This window comes from Dipodomys spectabilis, unplaced genomic scaffold (assembly GCF_019054845.1).
Source record: "Dipodomys spectabilis isolate Male_0828 unplaced genomic scaffold, ASM1905484v1 ptg000001l, whole genome shotgun sequence".
NCBI classification, from domain to species: domain Eukaryota; kingdom Metazoa; phylum Chordata; class Mammalia; order Rodentia; family Heteromyidae; genus Dipodomys; species Dipodomys spectabilis.
In genome coordinates, this window is record NW_024870678.1 from 9106093 (window position 1) to 9127326 (window position 21234).

Sequence of the window (21234 nt, forward strand, 5' to 3'; positions counted from 1 at the left end):
ACCTTTCAGTGTGACTCTTTTACATTAATGTGAATTATTTCACTATGTAGTGTGATTATAGCACTACTGGTGTCAGTGTCCTCCGACTTTAAGATGGATTTGTATCTGCAAAGGAGAACCAGCAAAGGAGCTGCTGGTTCCTTCTTCCTCCGCCTCCAGCTCCCTCCCTGCCCATCTCCTTCTACAACACCCACTCCAGACACAAAGACAGACACTTTCCTGGGATGGTGAACATGGAAACTTCAGCCTGAATGTGAGTGGCAAGTGGTTGATCTGGAGCCACCTGCCCAAATCTTACTGAAAACAGCTGTTGGAGGACAACTGTTTAAAACTCCAGAAATATATTGACCAAGGTGGCGCTTTCAGTGTTGGGAAGAAAAATTGCAATTGCATTGGATATTATATAGAGAGAGATGTATATAGATCATCTTTTTATAAAGGAACAATTTACGATGAAAGAAGAAATCCTGCTAGGTCTTCTCCTCACAGAGCCCATCACTCCTTCTATGCTTTGGATGGAAAATACAAGAAGAGACACCCCCACCTCCCATCACCAAGGAGAGGAACTAGAAACTCATCACAAGAGGAAGAGCTCTTGCAGTCAACAACACTGACAGTGTTTTTTCTTCGTCTCTGTGGTGTGTTGGGAAAGGGGACAGGGGCCATATGAGCACAACACTGAAGGTGATGAGGAAGAAGAAATGAACATTAAAGATGTCTATTTACTATAAGCTCATTGTGTTTCATAAAAAAGAAATGTCTCCATTTTAATACAATAATTTATAGTAGTGTGATCCAATGTTAGCCATATTATGAGAAACACATGTACACACATGGTTGGTTTTTGTCCAAATGTGTTATGAAATCTGTTAACCCCTCTCTCCCTTCCATCTAACCTAGAGATGAGAAGTTCTGGCGTTCCCCCTTCTCTTTCACAGAGGAGGAAACCAGGGCCTGTCTAAGGCAAGATCTCACCTGTCAGCCTTTGAGGAGTTAGAATGCAGAGCAGTAACTGTAGATGATTCAGACAGATACAGAGTCACCATGTGCCAGAAGGAAATTGCTGTCCTTAAATGCTACACTCTTCAGATAGGAGTCATAAGTTAAAAGTTTTTTTTAAATATGGTTTGTTTTATCTTGTAATGAGCGACACCATGAAACTAGAGTTTCTCTTAGGCAAAGAGGAAGATTATTAAATTATAGTCTCTCTCTCTCTTCTTATTAATGACAAAATTATTTATGTTCTTTCACTAAAGTACCCAGGGGCAAGATACTTGTGTTACACTCAAATCACCCTTTCACACTGTTGAAGCATAAAAATATTAGCACAAATTTTGACCTTCATAGTAATGTGAGAAGCAAATATCGCATCTCTTGGATAATAGTCTCGAGAATTGGAAGCAGTTAAGGGACCTTCCTCAGAGCATGAGCATGGCAGATTTATCCTCAATTTCTAGCTTTTGGGAAACTATGAACTATATGTGACCATTATAAAAATGATGTCATTGGGGCTGGGAGGGTGGCTCAGTGATAGAGCGCTTGCTTTGCATGTCTAAGGCCCTGGGTTCGATTCCTCAGCACCACATAAGCAAAAAGCAAAAAGCGGGAAGTGGCGCTGTGACTCAAGTGGTAGAGAGCTAACCTTGAGCTCAAGAGCTGAGGGACAGCGCCAAGGCCCAGAGTTCAGGTCCCACAACTGGACCCCCCCCAAAAAATGATGTCACTGCTTTTACTTAGAAGGTACTATATGATTATGTTGCTGCAGATATGAAAGCAAAATAACTAATATTAATTATCATGTCTCAGGCACTAATCTAAATGGGTTGTTTGTTAAGCTGCATGGCAGTTTATTATTATGGTCTCTTCTCACTCTAAGAAAATTGAGGCACATGGATGGAAGATAATTTACCTAACCATAAAGCTTGTAAGTAAGTGACAGAGTCATGATGCAAGCTCAGGTAACCAAAGGCAGAGGCTATACTGTTACCATAGTGATGACTGTTTGTTCTGTTCTGATGTCTCTTTGCTGTTCAGCTTTGAGCTTCTTCCTCCACAATAGATGTATAAAAGAAGGCAAAGGAGCAGAAAAATAAACTCTGACATTTTGTAGAACATGCAGACAGAACCTCTGGTCTCTCTGGAGCTGTCAGAGTCATTGTCTTCACCCTTTAAACAAATGCCCTTCCTTTAGACAGTTCAGCTGGATGCAGGCCTTTATTCTTCTCCAGGAGGAAATCATTGCTTCTCTTATTAATTAAATTTAATATTTAATAGCCTTCACTGCTCCCAAGTTCTTCACACCCAACTTAAACAAGCCCTGTAAAAGGTTTGGGCATTGAAGTAATAACTAAAATTAACTTTGGACTTCTCTGTGGATTTTTTTTAATCCATGTTCCATTGGCACGGATCACTGCTCTATACAAGCATAAATGAGATGCATTAAGTTCCAATGTGCTTTTCAAAATTTGCCACTAACTATGCCATGGAAGAAAAATACATACCAATCTATTCTCTGCTAGGCATCTTCTCACCATATGCTAGACTGGAAGGGACATTTTACCTGTGTTCCACCTGCGTTAGCACTCAAAAAGTCTGTGGTCACAACCCACAGGGAGCATTTTCTCTGCCCCAAGGTTCTGATTACCAAAACTAAGCTGCATCTGACCTGAATATCAGGTTGCTAGTGAGGAGACTCATTCACTGGAATTGGCCTTTGGGGCAGTCTTGAACAGACTGTCCAGACTGCTGAGCCAGCCAGGCTCCAGTGATCTGGCTGGGATGACACATGAAGCAGAGCATTTCACTCTGTGTTATATCTTCCTAAAGTAGAAATGCAAGGCGCTCTCAAACTATGATTTGATTCTGCATAACAAGAGCATTGAGGAGAACTTCAGAAAGAATTGTCTCGACTGACATGCTCTTGGCCTACCAACTAATGCAAAATAAGAATTCCCATCCTTATCCTGCTAATATTAGTGAAGCTGTATAGACCAAAACGTTCTAGTAACTGAGAAAATGACCGTCAAGGACCTAAAGGATACCATGAAAAATAAAGAGTATGTTTCTCCATATATCTCTGTATTATACCTGGTTAAGGGTCTGAGAGAAAGATTAGATTCTCCTGCAGTCATATCCCTTGGCACTATTTGCAGATCACCCGCGGTTTTCCCTTTGCACTTGGCCAAAGCCAAGGAAAAGGTGATGAAAAGGGGAGAGACAGCTCTCCACCACCAAGTAATCCTTTTGCTCATTGCCCTCTGGTTGAGAACTCAGTCGCCCAACTACAGGGAACTCTATCTGTTTTACTCCTTTAGTTGCCATCCCATCTCATTTCCCCTTTGAAGTTCTATTTCAATGTGTGGCAATTCTGTCTTGATTGATTCATGCCTGGATAGGAAAGAAGGTAGAGAAGTAAGGGGGGGGTGGCGGTGGGGGGCGGGGAACTGGGTTGCAGACTCCTGAGTTAAAGCTACTCTAGCCACTTTTTCTGGGGTCAATACAATAATTGCTATGCCCCTTTGCATATGAAATAACTCTTAATATACTGTAGCTTCCATTTTGCTCAGAATCAGAGCCTGGATCTCTGTGCAGTCACCTAGTCATCGTTTCTGTTTTGTTTGGTTTTTTAAAGCACTTAGTGAGTTGGAAAAGATGAAAAATGTAATAAAAATGAGACAAACTGCTTTCCACATCAATGCCACTTCCATGATATATGTTTTTATGTCATTCATAAAATTATATTATGACATGGAAGAAAAGATAGGTATTTGAAAGCCTTTAAAATAAAGAGGAATTGGAAAACATAAGATTTCTTTATGGAATTTCTTTTAAAATAGTTGACTATTTATAGCCAAAGCAATTTACATTTTGGTTGCATTTGTCCAAATCTTTGCTGCGCTTGTTCCTTTCCTTCCTGCTAGAGTTTTAGAACTTATTATATATTCTGGAGTAAAAGCAAAATACCCTCGTAACAGTATCATTATTACAGTTGCCATTTGTATGTGACTGAAGTTGTGATATTTACAAAAGTAATAGGATTAGGCAAACATATAATTTCTGAAGGCTGACTCTTCTTCATCACCAACAAATAAATGTAACTCTAGTAATACAAAAGTTGTAGCCACACAACAGAATCTATTTACCCACAAATATACAGAGAGCGAGAGAGCGAGTGAGCGAGAGAGAGAGAGAGAGAGAGAGAGAGGTTTCAAGCCAAAAAAGAAACCAGAGATATCATGGCTTCAGACAGACAGACACAAATGATTATTCTCTCCTGACAGACCAACTGTACTGTTCTTTCCTTGTATTTCACTCAAGCCCCAGAGGGCTGGATCAGGAAAGAGACACTTGATAGCTGCTGTTTTCCTGGTTGAAATATTTGTGAAGTTACCGCATAATCTGAAAGCAGAAGCTAATAAATAATAGGATGCTAATTGGAGCTGGAGTGGAGCTGTCAATCATGTTACCCTAATCACAGAGAGACCCTCATCACCTAAAAAGGCAAGGCAGCTTCCAAGAACAGCTTCCAGTTGCTTCTAGCCATGACCTCTGAGCATCATCCAGGCAGAGTGGCATCTGAAGCAGAGGTAGACTGTTAAGCCAGGTTTACCTTAACCTTAAGATCAACCACACCAAAAAAAAAGGGGGGGGGGGAGAATAAAATACTCTGCTGAAGAATTAATGTTTAACACATTGAACTAACTTAGAAAAAAAAACATTACTTTTGTAAAACATGCTACCCTTCATTTGGAATTTTTTACCTTATTTTTCATCGTACTTTAAAATAAAGTTAACTCAAATGGAAAGAAAGCTAAGAAGCTCTGTAGCGTACTACCACAAACTGGGATGTGTTCAGTGGACTCATACAAAGCCAACCTCTAACAAAGAAGTCCAGATTCACTTTGGCTTCCTCGGATTTGGTGATTTCACCTAGATAAATGATAGCAGTCTGTTTCCTATTCTTTGTTTTGGTCTTATGATCTCCCAGTAAGCTTCAGTTCTGCTTAAGTTTCAGTGTTTCAGAAAGTGCTTTTGCTTCAACCATCCTCTCTCATCATTATATCCCGTAAAATACATGAATGAATAAGTATAAGCACAAGGGAAAATTTAAATGAAAGCTACACTAAACTTAAAAAAACAAAGCCAGACAAATTTTTATTCCTAATTGATATTTGTACCATTCTAACAAGCTAGTTATTGATTAGAAGTTGTTATCATTCATTTTTGGAAGTCATATTTTAATCTCTGTCTACATTTACAAATGGGAAAATATTTCTTCCCTAAATTAGAATTTGGTAGTCCTTTTAGAATTCTTCAGACTAACATAGTTTCCACAGAAGAGCTGAAAAGAACAAGGATCTTAAAATTCTCAACACACACTGGTACAAACTAAAATTTTGATTGAAATTCTTAATGGGAATGTCATTTCTTTCCCTGCTAATTCTCAAATAATAGCTTTGCCTTTATTTTGTTGGCAGCTCTATTTTCTGTGTCACTTACTAGTGACTTACTTATTATTGTGAAATGGGGTGGAAAACTTTTTTTTGTTACTGCTGTTTGTTTTTACTAGGAACAATCCCATTTCTTTTTTTCTTCCCCCAGTGCATTTTACCCAATGCACAATCCACCCTAGAAAATTTTTTTCTCTAGTATCATATTACTCCCTCACTCTACCTGCAGTGTAATAGAATTTCTTGATACGACTATAAACACTACCTAAATGAAGTGTTGTATTATTAGTATTATTTACCTTGCTTTGGAGACTGTGGGTCTCCTTTTATTTTTTTACCTCAGGCCTTTCTACAACCCAGAAACTGAAAGAAAGGTGTTGACAGATATATCTGGGTAAAAAACATAAGGAACAGAGCTTATGATGTTTGTTTCTTCTTCCATGTTCAAAGGATTTTAAAATAACACATTCTTCATTCATGCTTTTTTAAAGGAATAAGAAAAGGTTCTAGGGAAATAGGCCCACACCCTGAGGGATATAAGTAGACAGTTGTATTCAATTGGAATTAAACAAATTATTCACAATTTTATACTTAACAATTCCAAACTAGTTAATAAACAAAGATTATAATCCTAGATGTCATCACCTTGCATTGAAACTTGGGGTGGTTGGTCATTTGCTGTTTAAAGAATGATACTACTATAAATAGGATTGAAAAAAATCCACAATGAGATACTGTTCTCGCTCACTCACTTGCTCTCGCTCTCTCAATATAAAATATACTGAAGTAAAGAAGAAAACCAAACATACTCTCCCACCATGATGTATACTCACACTGCTAATTAATGTAGAATCTTAAAAGAAAATGTAATCCTCTTGTGTTTTAGGATAGCAACAGAGGCAAAGCATTGTATTTTCTAAAATATTATAGAATTTAGTAATATATATCTTTTAGTTCAAAAACCTTTCAGCTGGGCACCAGTGGCTCACATCTCTCATCCTGTTAATCAGAAGGCTGAAATCTGAGGGTTGAGGTTCAAAGCCCTCCTGGGCAGAAAAGGCCTTGAAATAATTATCTCCAAATAAGCAACAAATATCTGGAAGTAGAGTTGTGGCTAAAATGGTAGAGTGCTAACCTTGAGTAAAAGAATGTCAAGGACAGCATCCAGGCCCTGAGTTCAAGTTCCAGGATGAGCACCAAATAAAAATAAAAATAAAAAAGTTAAAAACAAACCCTTCTGGACAGGTGCTAGCCCAGGCAGGAAAACCCATGAACTCCTATCTTATCAAGTGGTAGAGCGCTCGTCTTGATCTGAAGAGGTTCAGGGACAGCGCCCAGGCCCAGAGTTCAAGCCCCAGGACTGACCAAAAGAACAAAAACAAAAACCTTCTAAAGTACTATCCAGACATGAGAAAGAATGAGATTGTCTTTTTTTTTTTTTGTCAGTGGTGGGAGCTGAACTCTGGGCCTGGGCACTGTACCTCAGCTCTTCATCTCAAAACTAGTGCTCTACCACTTGAGTCACAGCACCACTTCCAGTTTTTTTCTGCTTATGTGGTGCTGAGGAATCGAACCCAGGGCCTTATGCATGTGAGGCAAACTCTCTACCACTGAGCCACCTTCCAGCCCAAAATTATGTCTTTTACAGGAAAATGGAAAACGCTATAAATGACAGGAAAAGAATGCTCCTCATGTCGTCTTTTGTTTTCTTATTTCTTGGATTTTCTTGTCCATGCCAATGCTCTGAATGAAGTTAAACTATTTTATGAATATAAAACAAGCCATAATATTTTCCTACTTTTTAGGAAGCCCATAAATTGACCATCCCATAAGAACTCAGCTCAATGATACACAGGTAGAAATTACCAGAATGCCTACAAATAATGGTTCTGATGACTGCTACTTTGCCTTAGAGCAGTCCACAATGATTTTCTCTTAGACCCCGCAGAAGATTCTCATATATTTCTGCTTCCTACCATGTTAAAAAGCAGAAAAAAAGCTTCTTCCTCTCTGCTGTCTAATCCAAATGCTATCTATTAGTCAAAGTCTAAGATTAAGTTCTGCCTCTTCCATGAAGCCTGGTCTTCACACAGAATGATGTCAGCTTTGTGGGCACTCTTACTACTTCATATCTATGTGCTTATTTGGCACCCATGTAATGATAAGGTCTGTATTGCAGGATTTAAAAGTTTACAGTAGCCTAGCCGTAAATATCTCCAGCTCACTTTAAACTGGGAATTAACTACATTGAGCAGGCATCGCAACTATTGTGAAAGAAAAGAAAAGTTATCGCATTAAAAATATTTAATTGCATAACTAAATAACAAAATTTAAAATGTTGGTTGATCCAAGGTTTGGAGTACAAGTTAAAAAAAGAAAATCTTCTGTAAGGCGGCTTCAGGAAGGAAAATCCTCTCATTAAGAGGAGTCGGGAGAGACTGTCACATTTAGAAGGAGCCAATTAGTGTCAAATATCCTTTTCGCACACAGGAATCCTCAGTCTCAGACTCTGCCTTCAGCTCTGAGTCTCAGTCTCTGCCTTCTGCCCAAGGACATCACTTCAGAAATTACCTTTCTGAGAAGAATGGAGGTGAATATCAAGATGTGTTGTATCTATATACAAAAAAAAATCTCTTTCTGCTCTTCTTTCTTTTCCTGGATCATTGTCATTACTATAAAACAAGCTGTAGTGTTTTCCAGTCTTAAAAACAAAAAACAAAACAGAAAAATAAGAAAACCTTCTTGGCCTCTCCTTCCACTTGCTAGCTCACTTGCTCCCTAACTTTTGAGAGGCAAACCACTTTACAGGGGCCATCTTCTTGCTTTTTCAATTATGTTTGCATTTTTTCCTACAGCTCTCACTTGGCTTCTCCATTCAGACATTTGTCACAGCCATCAGTTAGTTCCACATAGCTAAATCTGAAGATTTGTTTTCATTCATTTTTTTAATTGTCTCATTATTAGGGTGATATACAAAATCACTATGCTCTTATGAGGAAAAGATGACAAGACTCAACACCAAACACTTTTAAGTCCTATTCATATGTTTTAGCATATATGCTACACCTGGTATATCAACTGTAGTTGGAACTAGTATTTAATTTAGCTGTCGAACTCAGCAGATACCCTGAAGAAAGCATCCAAATTCTGAAAGGGTCCTAGTAAAATAAGTGGAGACCAAGATTAATGGTGACATTCGTGGCTGATATTCTCCTTAAATTCAGCGTTGACTTTGATTTACTATTTGAGATGATGAAAGAGAAGGAAAAGAGGGGAAATGTCAGAGGTATCCACCTGGCCAACCCCACCAAGGCATCCTTTACCTCATCCATAGGCCAAGGACCCAGTGAGGGGCTACTCCAACCACAAAGAATGTAGATCCGAGTACATTTGAAGAGTGGGGAAATGGCCACTTGGTGGGGCTGTGGACCCAGTAGATGCATGGTAGGTTGTTAGATATTAGTCTGGATGCAATTTACTACTTGGCCCATAAGCTCCTCTAAGAAATGGCTCTGGTGATGCTTCAGGCCTCTGAGTACCAATGTTATCGCTTGGCCTGCATCCAGTATTCTAAAATGTCTGGAAATTCTTCTGGTGCAGTCATCAGAATAAATTATCATAGCTCCTTGGGAAGGGATCATTATAGCCTACACCTGTCATAGTGTTTCAGCGTCCTTGTACAGAAGACCCATTTACTTCTGTAGTCAGTGAGTCACAGATTGGAAATCTACGCTCAGTTACTGGAGTGCTCCTCCATTTTTGCCTTGGAGACCATTAACATTAGATGTCAATCTAAGAGTATTCAAATAGCTAATGAAGCACTATCGTTCCCAGTACATTTGTGTGGGTAGTTCCAAAACAGATTGGTGTTTCAATCAATGACCTAAGTGACAAAGATCTGCCCTAACTCAGTGTGAGTGGGCATCATCCGATAAGCTGAGAGCCTAATAGAATAAGACAGAAAAAGGTGAAGTCCCTCTTTCTCTTCTGCAGCTAGACATCATCTTTACCTGCCTTTGGACATGAGAACTTCAGCTTCTCTGATCTTCAGACTCTTGCATTTGTATTGAAAGGTCCCTTGTTTCTTAAGCCTTTGGCCTTGGGATTGGAGCTGCTTTCTTGATTCCTTTAGATCATAGATCTTTGGACTTAGACAGAACCAAGTCCCCCAATTCTTTGGTTCCCGTGCTCAAACATGTGAGTCCTCTTATCATCTGGAATCTCATAAGATCATTCTAGCGAAAAAGAAGGTGGATCTGAGACAAGTAAGAAATTAAGCATAATAAAATGATTTTTACATCTTTCAGTATATGTTCATTAATGTCAGGGCTGCCAGAATATCAGGCCTTACCTACATTGATATGTGAAATATAAAGCAGTCTCCCAACTCACACACGCTGTCTCTTTAGTTGTCAGAAGATTAGTCAGTATTTAAAGACTCCTCTTGAGTCACCTTGGCATTAGACCAATATTTTGGTGCCCTGGAAAATTAAGCTACAGACTGGGAATTATTCTGAAGTGTAGGAATATAATGAGAACTCATTCAAACAATCTATTAAATGTGAGCTACTTTTCCCTAGAAAATATGCAAAGCGTTCTTTGATTTCTGAGAAAGGAGAGGTGAGAGAGTTCAGAACAGACCTTTCTTAAAATTGTAATATGAGTTGGGTCTGAAGACTGGGACAGGTTAGCAGAGGACAGGTGAGGAGATCTCAACAGATAAGGGAAGAACACATAGATGAATAGCCAGACAGAATGTATGGGATTGGGAAAAAGGGCTTTTTTTTTTTTCAAATAAAGCATTTTCATAAGAATTACACTAACATATCAGCTTCATTTAGTAGGTTGGAATAGTTAGAATTTTCATTTGACAGTGTTTAAAACCACAAATGATAGTTTTATTTTCAACTTAAGTTTTTCCTTTGTGTTACTCCTTTTTCTTAACAATTTTAAATGAAAATTCAACTTTTCAATTAGCTATTTTATATAAACATTTGCCAGCTACAGCTTATATGTTTGTAAGCCATTAGGTCTCATAACTCTAATATACCCAGGTTATATTTTACAGATAAAATTTTATCAAGAAAACTGTGTTTTTCTGTTAAATTTTAGTGAACAACATGTTTTTACCAATCTTTAGCCATTGCCAACTTTAACCACTTTTAAGTGTAATGTCTCCAGAATTAACTTCTGATTACTACAATGACGGAATTATCCAATCAGTTCCATTTTAGCAATAATTTTTATTTACAAAACATTTTCCAAATTTCAAGCAACTTTTATTTCATAGAAAGTATGTTTATCAGTTTATTCATTATGCATTATTTTGAAAGGACTAATTTGTACTTCTTAGCTAAAATGTGAGAGGTTTGTTGTCTATTTCCCTCGGATACCTATGTAATATAAATTATAATGCAAGTATATTACACTGCAAATCTAATTCTTCTGAATACTTCTCATCTCTTAAAATTTCTAAAATAAATGTTCATGGTACTGGTGGAGTAAAATCTTAGGCATAAGCAGCAGAAACTGACTCTGGCTGAATAAAAGAAAAGAATTTGTTGAGAGGATATGGAGGTAGCTTCCTAGGGAAGATGTGTGGGGAATAGAGCAAGAAGCAATGGCAGAGAGCAAACAGAGGAACTGGTCCAGTCTGGCTAGCCTGACTACCAGAGCAGACTCTGCCGACTCTGATGACCCTGGAAAATGATGCCACTTCCAGCACTACTGCTTCTCTTTGCCAGGAGACAGAACAGCTAATTGCCACCATTTCTGGGAAGACTCTCCATGGCCTGATACTTTGTTGAAGCCCTAGTTCTTGATAAGAAGCCTGAGCAGGTGGGTTTGGGTGTGTTTTCCTGTGGTAGGAAATGCTGGGCTTGCAAATAGAACACAACTCCTACCTCCCACCCAGACAGTAAAGGTGAAGAAATTTCTCAACACAAAAAAAGTCTTTGTGTCTGGGCTGGCCAAAAAGAATGACAAATTCCCATTGTCCCAAGAGCAGTGAGAAAATATCCTGCCTTCTTAAAGACAAGATCAGATGGGGCAGAGAAAGAGTAATAGAAAATCTTGGGCCTTCCCCTGGAAGCTGTCCACCCCAGAACTAATGCATTCACTTCTCGGTATTCGCAGCCCATCATCAGCATAAACTCTCAAGCCGTACAAATGTTAAAAAGGTTCATTTTCCAAGGTCAAAGCAGATTCGTGGTTTTCAGTAAATGTTGTCATCAGAATGGTCTTCTCTATGTCTAAGGACATTCTGTATGAAGCAAATGAACAACATACAGGATAGTTACAGCAGTTGGGGCTTTAAGATTTGGCCCAAACTCCAATTGTTCCATATGTCAGGTCCAACCACTCACTCTTACAGGCCAAATAGAAAGACATGAAAAAAGTATATGAAGGAGCTTTATCACATACCATGCCATGCTGTAAAGACAGCACTTTAGTACATCTCAGCCACCTTCAGAGTATAGATACTTGGCTTAGGTTAAATAGAAATAGGAGCAGAGTGAGAGGGTATGCATAATTAAAATATCCCACGTCACAAGCATGTTTACAGGCAATCAGATGTGGCCAGAGATGACTAAGAGATGGGTTGACAGAGCGTTGTGTCAGATGGTCACATATTACAATAAGAGTCATTGACACCTGGCAAGCATCAATCTTCCAAGATTACTGCAGGACAAAATGGCTCAGAACAAGAGACATAGATCCAAAATGGAAGATGCTGTAATACTAAACCTTTATCCTACTCCTAGTGAATGCATATGCCCAAGTAAGGAGTCAGTGTTACTCGTCAAAAGATTACACACCAGGATATAGTAAACCTACCAACACAACCATGTTCACTGCAGCACTATTCACCAAGGCCCAGCTGTGGAATCAGCCCAATGCCCCCTCAATGAACAAATGGATCAAGAAAATGTGGTATGTTTAAAAAATGGAATTTTACTCATCCATTAGAAAGAATGATATTTTACCATTTGTAAAGAAATAGAAAGACCTGGAAAAAATATTAAGTGAAGTAAGGTCAGGCCTAGTGAGACAAAGGTTACATGTTTTCCCTCATGTGTGGATGCTAGAATTAGCTTATCAACTATAATATGCTGGGTGGTATGCAAATGATTACAAAGGTATTAACTGAAATATCTGAAATATGGTAGATTCAAAGGAGAACTCAAACAGCGTCATTCCTTAGAAAGTTCAAAATCAAAGTTCAACAAAATAAACACCAACAAGTGGGTACTTACAAGTGGTTAAAGTATCAGGGGAAAATGTAGTCAAGAATTCAATGTAGGGGCTGGGAAGGCGGCTCAGTGGTAGAGTGCTTGCCTCGCATGCATGAGGCCCTGGGTTTGATTCCTTAGCACCACACAAGCAGAAAAAGCCGGAAGTGGTGTTGTGGCTCAAGTGGTAGAGCACTAGCCTTGAGATGAAGAGCTGAGGGACAGCGCCCAGGCCCAGAGTTCAAGCCCCACAACCAACAAAAAAAAAGGAAGAAAGAAAGAAAAAGAATTCAAGGTATATCCTGCAAAATTAAAAAAAGTGAAGGACAGGTTGTGTGGGAATTGATGAGTGAGAATGTTGAAAGGGGTTACATTGGTCAAGATATATTGTACTTATAAACTGCTTTATTAAATGGCAACTACTTGAATAAAAAATAAAAGGTCAGTTTTTAAGTACCTCTTAAATTTTCCCTTTTATTCAAATGGAGTCCCTTTCAAAAAAGTAACAAAAGCTGAGAGATTTTAGAAGCAATTCCTATACATTCATGGTTATCTAGATTAAAGCCATAATTGGAACCCCTGTAAGAAGGCAAACTCATACCTGTTTATCTGTTAACAAGGCTTGAATTCAGTGCCTCTTGCTCTCCCTGGATTCACTTGCTTGCTCACATCTGACACTACCACTTGAGCCAGCATTTTGTTGGTTCATTGGAGATGGACTTTCATGGACTTTTCAAGCTCAGGCTGACTTAGAATCATGATCCTCTGATCTCAACCTCCTGAGTAGCTAGGGTTACAGACATGAGGCTCTGGCATCAGGTCAAACATGTTTTTAGTAGTCGGTGCTTATTGAAAGAAATCCCTTTGCAAAGTTGTTTGAAGGTGGATCCCCTACACTATTTATTGAATTGGATGCTCTCTGATTTTGCATTCTTCTCGCATTCTACTTTATCATGGTACTCTAATTTCAGGCTTAAACAATAAGTTCTTGTGACATATATTTTAGCCATTTGTTCTCTTCTTGTGCATTAGGCAAGCTACTAATAGATATTCAGCACTTAACTTTAGATCTCTAACAAGTTAAGGGACAATGCCAAGGATCCCAAATAGACTTATTTTCTACTTTTCAAGTGCATCTCATATATACAGTAATGTTCATATAGTTCAGGCAAATACACATTAGGCCAGGTTTTAAGTATAAAGCCTGTCCAATGATAAGGTTTGTTTTTTTCCCCATCTTCATAGTACTAATTACAAACAACAGAAATGCCAGACATTTTATTTACTTATAGAAGGGTGAATACAATGCATTTGGATAAAAGTGAACATTACCTGGTCATTTTATGTGTATAAAGGTACACACTTTTTTTTTTTTTTTTTTTTTTTTGTCGGTCGTGGGGCTTGAACTCTGGGCCTGGGCGCTGTCCCTCAGCTCTTCAGCTCAAGGCGAGCGCTCTACCACTTGAGCTACAGCGCCACTTCCGGTTTTCTGGTGGTTTATTGGAGATAGGAGTCTCACGGTCTCTCCTGCCCGGGCTGGCTTTGAACCGCGATCCTCAGATCTCAGCCTCCTGAGTAGCTAGGATTACAGGCGTGAGCCACCAGCGCCCGGCTTAAAGGTACACACTTTTAACTCGGTAAATGTTTGCACAACATTATATGAAGTTCAGACATATAGTTCACTTCATCTTTAGTCACAGACATGCAGGGCACTGGGTTACAATTACATAAAACAATAGCTGTTCTGTTCACCATGGTTGTAAGGTTGTAAGATGTATAAATATCTTCATATATATACATATACATATATATTCAGATTCAGTTGTTTCAGTTTAAAATACAAGCAATTATCCTAATAAAATACACCATCTTTAAGCCAGTTGTTTTGCAAACATTACTAAGAGCAGAAGAGTATTTTTGAACCAGTCTTGTTAACTATTTTCCTGTAAAATACTCTACTAACCTTGTACGCATTTCTGAGTACTGGACTTTGAACTCAAGGTTTTACACTTGCTGTGCAGATGCTTGATCGCTCTGGATTAACTAGGCATACTTTCTTACCTCCTGCTCTCAATTCTCCATTTTTAACCTAAGGCAGATGTCTGTAGTTCAAAAGCTGTTGAAGATGCACTGAAGTGCTGCCCATATCATGAAATGAAATCTCCTTTCTCTGCTCTTTACCATATGTTTTCATTTGGTGAATAGGAGTGAGTATTCAGACATGACACGTGGAACTCCTGGAGTTTAGATGTGTGGACAAAAACTGTGGTTTTAGCTTTGGCAAACCTCACTGGGAGAAAATATACCCTTTAGATATTCACCACTATCAGCTAGTGATGGTGAATCTTTCAAAAGAAAGATGAGATTTGTTCCCTGAAGCTGCTGAAATTACTTTTATTCCAGGGACTTTTTTCTTCTTCTTGATCAGTTGTGGGGCTTAAACTCAGGGCCTGGGTGCTGTCTCTCCTGACCAAGGCTAGTGTTCAGCCACTTTGAGCCACAGTACCACTTCCGGTTTTCTTTCCAGTTTTTTCCGGTTACTTGGAGATTAGAGTCTCACAGACTTTCCTGCCTGGGCTGGCTTTGCACCATGATCCTCAGATCTCAAGCCTCCTGAATAGCTAGGATTACAGGTGTGAGCCACGGGCGCCCAGCATTCCAGGGACTTTGTCTTATCTTTCTACTTTACACAGCACTGGCGTGCTGCTCTACCAAACTTGTGCCACCTGGGGACTGGTCAAGGCCAGTGTCTGCAATCTGTAGTTTGCTTGGCCCACAGGTTGCTTCATATTCCCCTCCTTCAGCTCTTTGGACAGACCCATTTCTGTCGCTAAGCATCTGGTCAAGATGTTTTTGTGGAAACTGAAGGGTCTGCAGCCCTACCCAGGAGAAAAGGGAAAGAAGGAGAGTCATGGTTTCTTTCCACATTTCTGAGTCTCCCTGGGCTTTCTACATGCATAAAAGCTTGCCATGTAATTCTATTGAAATTAGACTACTGATATGGGGGATTAAACCATATGTTTCTCAAATCTGAGATGAAAACTTAGGAACTTTATAAAGTAAAATCAGAGACAGACTACTACTACATCTATTATTCTCTTTTTCCCCCTTTCAGTAATACCTAATGGGGAATGTTTATCTCAACTCTGTATTTCCCAAGCAGCTATTAATCAGACCCATCTCTATATCCACTGTGAGTGAGACAAGCATAGTTCAGACCTCCAGGCTTGCCAGGAGGGCAGCAAGCCACTTGTTTCTCTTGGCAGAAATCTTCGTCTGCATGTGGTTCCTTCTCTTCTTTCCTCAGACCACAGGATTCAGATTCCTTGGCGCCTAGAGGACCCTCAGAACACTCTTCAACTTGGTTGCATTCTGTGGCAAGCACCATATAGTTTAACCCTTCTTGGTTCTTGGTTTCCACCAAAGCAACTGGCATAGTGTCATCTGAATTTAAGCTAATCATATTGTCATCCTCACCTGTTGTGGGGGAAAATGGGACAGTTATTCTAGCATCTATTTAATTTCCTTTGCTGTTAAGACTATATAGGTTATATCGTTTTATATATATATATATATATATATATATATATATACACACACATATATATACATACATATATATATATGGTCGGCAAATAGTTATTAGGACCATTAAATGCTGGGAAAACAAAAGTAAACAAGAGGTGTTCCCTATTCTGGCAGCTACTATAATCTAAGCAGAAATAGAACCATAAAAGGTAATATGCACTTACGTAAGGGCCTTAAAAGGTAGCAAGACCACAGGGCTGTCAATTAACATGTAGACTAGATCATTATCCTCATGAAAGAAATTATGCAGCCCCCTAGAGCACTCTTTTCTGTCTAAAATATCCTTTCATCGATATTTATTGGGTACCTACTACAAGTCAGGCTGTATTCTAAGTATTGATGATAAAAAGTTGCTGCTCTTTGCAATTTGCATCCTAACAGAGAAACAATAAACCAGTAGCCAGCTAATTATGTCAGATGGTGCTAGCCCTCATGAAGGACAACTTGCAGAGGAAAGGGCAAGAGAATAATTGGTGCTGGGAAAGGGCCACTGTTTTAGACAGGGTGTCAGCAAGTTTCTCCTTAATCAGGTGAAATTCTAGCAGAGACCCAAATTAGCTGAGAGAATTCACCTTGTGGCTAAAGAACATCGAAGAGAAAGAGAAGAGTAAGATGAAGGGTCCACAGGCAGGACAATGCTGGGTGTGGATTAAGGAACAGCCCAGCAGCCAATAGAGCTGGTCGCCCTCTGCTCTCCCCATGGGTCAAAGGTCATATGAGACCATTAACACCAAATGGCAAGTAAAAGGCATATGCTTATGACCACAGAACGGAATGGATGCAAACCTAGTACATTTTAACAGGAGGGTTGAAGGAAAAGGAAAAGGAAAGGAAATATATTATCAATCATTGCAATGTTTTCTGGTTGTATTAACTCTTACAGAACATTTACTCTATCCCATTGTATGAAACTGTAGTCAGATATGAACTCATTCTTCTACTAATTACATACCAGTATCGTTCCCTCTTAATAGTAAGAAAAAAAATGAAGAATGGAGGAGTTAAATAATTTTCTCAGGATCAACCAGATGGAATGAGTCTCTGTCCTTTTTGTCTTCCTGTGGGCTGGGTAGTGTTCTGTGCTGTGCTCTGCACCCACTGGAGTCCCTGGGAAGTGCAAGGTCTAGAAAGCCAGGTGTATGCGATGAGGATAGCAGCAGGAAAACAGGCAGCCAACAAGTAATTGGCCTTCTTTCCAATTATGCAAATGATAGTTTGTCTTTGTTCTGATCTTCTTACATGGGAAAACAAAAAGTCCTATAACAAAGTTCTGAAACATTTCACATAATCTAAGCAACCCAAAGATAGGTACACAATATTTATAATATCTGTATAAAAATAAAAATAGAAGTAGAAATTGTGGGAATTGTTTTTTTACTAGTACCTTCCAATCTCTGGGTGGTCTTATCTAGATGAAAACTTCTCACCAGAGCTATACTATCTTTTCATGAATTACCATGCTTCAAATATCAGAAGCACTTCAGTAGATAGATGCTGGGCCTTCCTTTTCTCTCCAGCCTGATGGCATATGAATGTGTGGTTCTAATGGTAGGGCCTATGATGAACCTGATGAACTTCGCCATTGTGGACACCTAGTTTTCATTTACTGGGAATAGACTTAAGTTGAAACAGGAGGAAAATGAAATAATTTCAAGGGACTAAGGGAAACAATACATTGCATTTGTTTTTCCTAATGGATTTACCTATATATACTAGGTATCATACCTGAACTGCAAATCATATTTTATCCTAAGAGCACATGATCTTCATCCCTGCTTTGTTTAAGACACGTGTTTTTATTTGTTTTTATTGTGAAAATACCGTACAGAGGGGTTCCAATTACGTGGACAAGATAATGAGTACATTTCTTATCAAGCATTGTTGTCTCCTCCTTTGTTTCCCCTTCCCATCCCTTCCCATCGTGTTTTTATTTTTCACATCTTTTACATTACTGAAGATGGCTACGCCACAAGCTCATAGGCTCTTTGGCATTATCTCATGATTTCCTCTCCATTGTCCCCCAATCATTATGGCGTATTTCAAACCATAGAAATATCAGATAGTGTTGTAAACTTCCTCAGTCATACAAACAAACTTCATTAACACCAAGCTTGACTAATGCCCTAGAAAGGATGCAAATGCTGATGCATATTGCCAGTAGTTACTAATACCACTGAGAATCTCACTAGAATAACTATATGTGATTATAACAAGAGAAGACATAAACAAGCTGGAAAGAAATAAAGTGTTGAACCAGCTCAGTGGCTCCAATGGTTGGAGAAATTAAGATGCATCTAAAGAGCTTAAAGAAATTAAGAGCTGGGTGCCAGTGGCTCATGCCTGTAATCCTAGCTACTCAGGAGGCTGAGATCTGAGAATCACAATTTGAAGCCAGCTCAGGCAGCAAAGTCTGTGAGACTCTTTTCTCCAGTTAAGCACCCAAAAATTGAAAGTGGAGCTGTGGTTCAAAGTGGTAGAGTACTAGCCTTAAGCAGAAGAGCTCAGGGACAGTGCCCAAGCCCTGAGTTCAAGCCCCACAACCAAAAAAGAAAAGAAAGAAGGAAAGAAAGAAAGAAATTAAGCTAAAATGCAAAACCCCTTTGTACAACTACTTAAATGTAATTTTAAGGAAAGAAATTAAGCTAAAGTCTAGAATTTCAACAAAAACTTCTATGTACAATATACAAAATTTCCATGCATCCACCTTCTCAGCTGCTTCATTGCCACGCCTTAATTTTTACTGGAAAATCCCTACCAAACATGATTTGTGGAACTTCTGTATAAAGAAACTTTTCCTTTCTTTTGTGCCAGTCCTGGGGCTTGAACTCAGGGTTTGGACAATGTCCTTGCGGTTTTGTGATCAAGGCTCCAGTTTTGGCTTTTTGGTAGTTAATTGCAGATAAGAGTCTTAGAGACTCATTCTTGCCCAGGCTGGCTTTGAACCACAATCCTCAGATTAGCCTCCTGAATAGCTAGGATTACAAGTGTGAGCCACAGATACTAGGCTTAAAAGAATCTTTTTTTGAGGAAGCAAATAAATAGTTTTTGCAAATTCTGTTGCCATGTATCAGAAAAAAACCATTAGCTAACGACTTCTTAGTACTTATGGCACTATTTAGTAACTTGACCCTGGTAAGCTCTCAGCAATTAATACATCTTCTTGTTGCATAAAGAGCTAATGAGAGACAGGGGTGATGTAGAAGTTTCTTTTGCCTTTTTTTTGCTTAAAAAAAGTATTTAAAAATAAAGCAAAAAGTATTTAATACAACGCCTATGAGTCAGATCTTAAGGCAGATATCCTGAACAAAGACAACATTCATTCCACAACCTCTTTAAGAGGAAAATATTAAAATAAAGGCTTCCAAGTAAGACAGGGCATTTATGGGCGAGACATATGCTGGCTGAGTGGCTATGTTTAGAACAGCAGAGGAGCATTTAGATTTGTTTCCTGTAGAATTCTCTCGGACCGATGAGGTGATGTTTACACAAATGTTTGGATGAGGTCATTGGGATATTTTTACTAGATGTCCAGATATGTTACTAATCTTCTCTCTCTCTATCCCTTCCCTACCCCATTAGGTCAGTAGGACCATAGGATAGACATAGCATTATCGCTATAATCCTAAGGTGCTTTATTTAAGCAACAACAACAAAATCCCTCCAGTGGCTTTCTTTTCTTCTTTATCTACCACAATATCAACAAAGACAGACACCTTATTGCTTTGCTAAGTACAATCACCAGTCTGCAAGGCAGCAAACTGTCATTAAGTGTAGTTCTCTTAGTAATTAAGTTCAGGTTTGCCTCGCAGTAACTGTTCCACTATTTGTATATTTTGCAAACATGCGAACTCTATCTTTCATTCTATTTCATGCTTCCCACTTCCCTGCCTCTCTTGTTTGGTCACAATCACAATTACCAAAAATTTTTCTTACTTTCTGTATTTCCTTCCATTTTTATCTGCAAGATTTACCTTCGTTGTGAATAATAGAATGATCATTTCTCTTTTACTTAAGTTATGCTGCTGTCATGGCCCAGGATTGCTTGCTTCTGCTTCAATGATCATAGTTCAACTATATAATTTCTCCTATTAAGCCTGCCCTACATCATTATTCTGAATAGTTATGCATGCTTCTCTATCCTTATTAATAATACTTCAAATTGTAGTTCCTTCTTCTTAAGGTGTGGCACCTACATGAATTTATATAACCGGGGAAAAAATGATGCATCTTTTCCAGCAACCAGAAGTAATGTTCTTTCACTGTACCTACTTGTGCAGCGCTATTAATAACATAACTGGGGAAAGTGTGTGTCCAGCTTCCTTACTGCAGTACTGGCTCTGAGAAGGAAGATGGTGAAGACTCAAGAACAGAGCCAAACTCTCATCCCAGCTCAGTAGGAAGATGATACTCATTTTTCTAGGTGCAGAAAAATCATTTATTATAGTTGACTTTCCATTCTTGATGTTTTCTCAAAAATAATTCTTAATTTGTGTGTGTGTGTATGTGTGTGTGTGTGTGTGTGTGTGTGTGTGTGTGTGTGTGCATGCACGCGCACGCATGCCAATTCAGAGGCTTAAAGTAAGTGCTTGGGCACTTTCCCAAAGCTTTTGTGCGCGAGGCTAGCATTCTACCACTTGAACCACAGCAGTAATTCTGGCTTTTGGGTAGTTAAGTGGAGATAAAAATCTCACATGCTCCTGCCCTGGATGCCTTCAAACTGTGGCCCTCAGATCTCAGCCTCCTGAGGAGGTAGGATTATAGGTATGGGCCACCAGTGCCTGGCTAGTTCTTGTTTTTTGTTTTTGTTTTTGTTTTCTGTTGGTCTTGGGGCCTGAACTCTGGGCCTGGGCGCTGTCCCTGAGCTCTTTTGCTCAAGGCTAGTGCTCTATCACTTGAGCCACAGCTCCACTTCCAGCTTTTTCTGCTTATGTGGTGCTGAGGAATCGAACCAAGGGCCTCATGCA

At 39.0% G+C, this 21234-nt stretch overlaps 1 protein-coding gene across 3 annotated transcripts in view; it reads right to left on the reverse strand.

Annotated features, from left to right (window-relative positions):
• Positions 1 to 15848: 15848 nt before the first annotated feature.
• Positions 15849 to 21234, reverse strand: part of Ros1 (ROS proto-oncogene 1, receptor tyrosine kinase) — a 96417-nt gene continuing 91031 nt past the window's right edge. For all 3 annotated transcript variants that reach the window (XM_042686110.1, XM_042686249.1, XM_042686179.1), the window contains one exon: positions 15849 to 16159. In XM_042686110.1, coding sequence (XP_042542044.1) covers positions 15849 to 16159 — 311 coding nt within the window. The remainder of the gene's footprint in view (positions 16160 to 21234) is intronic.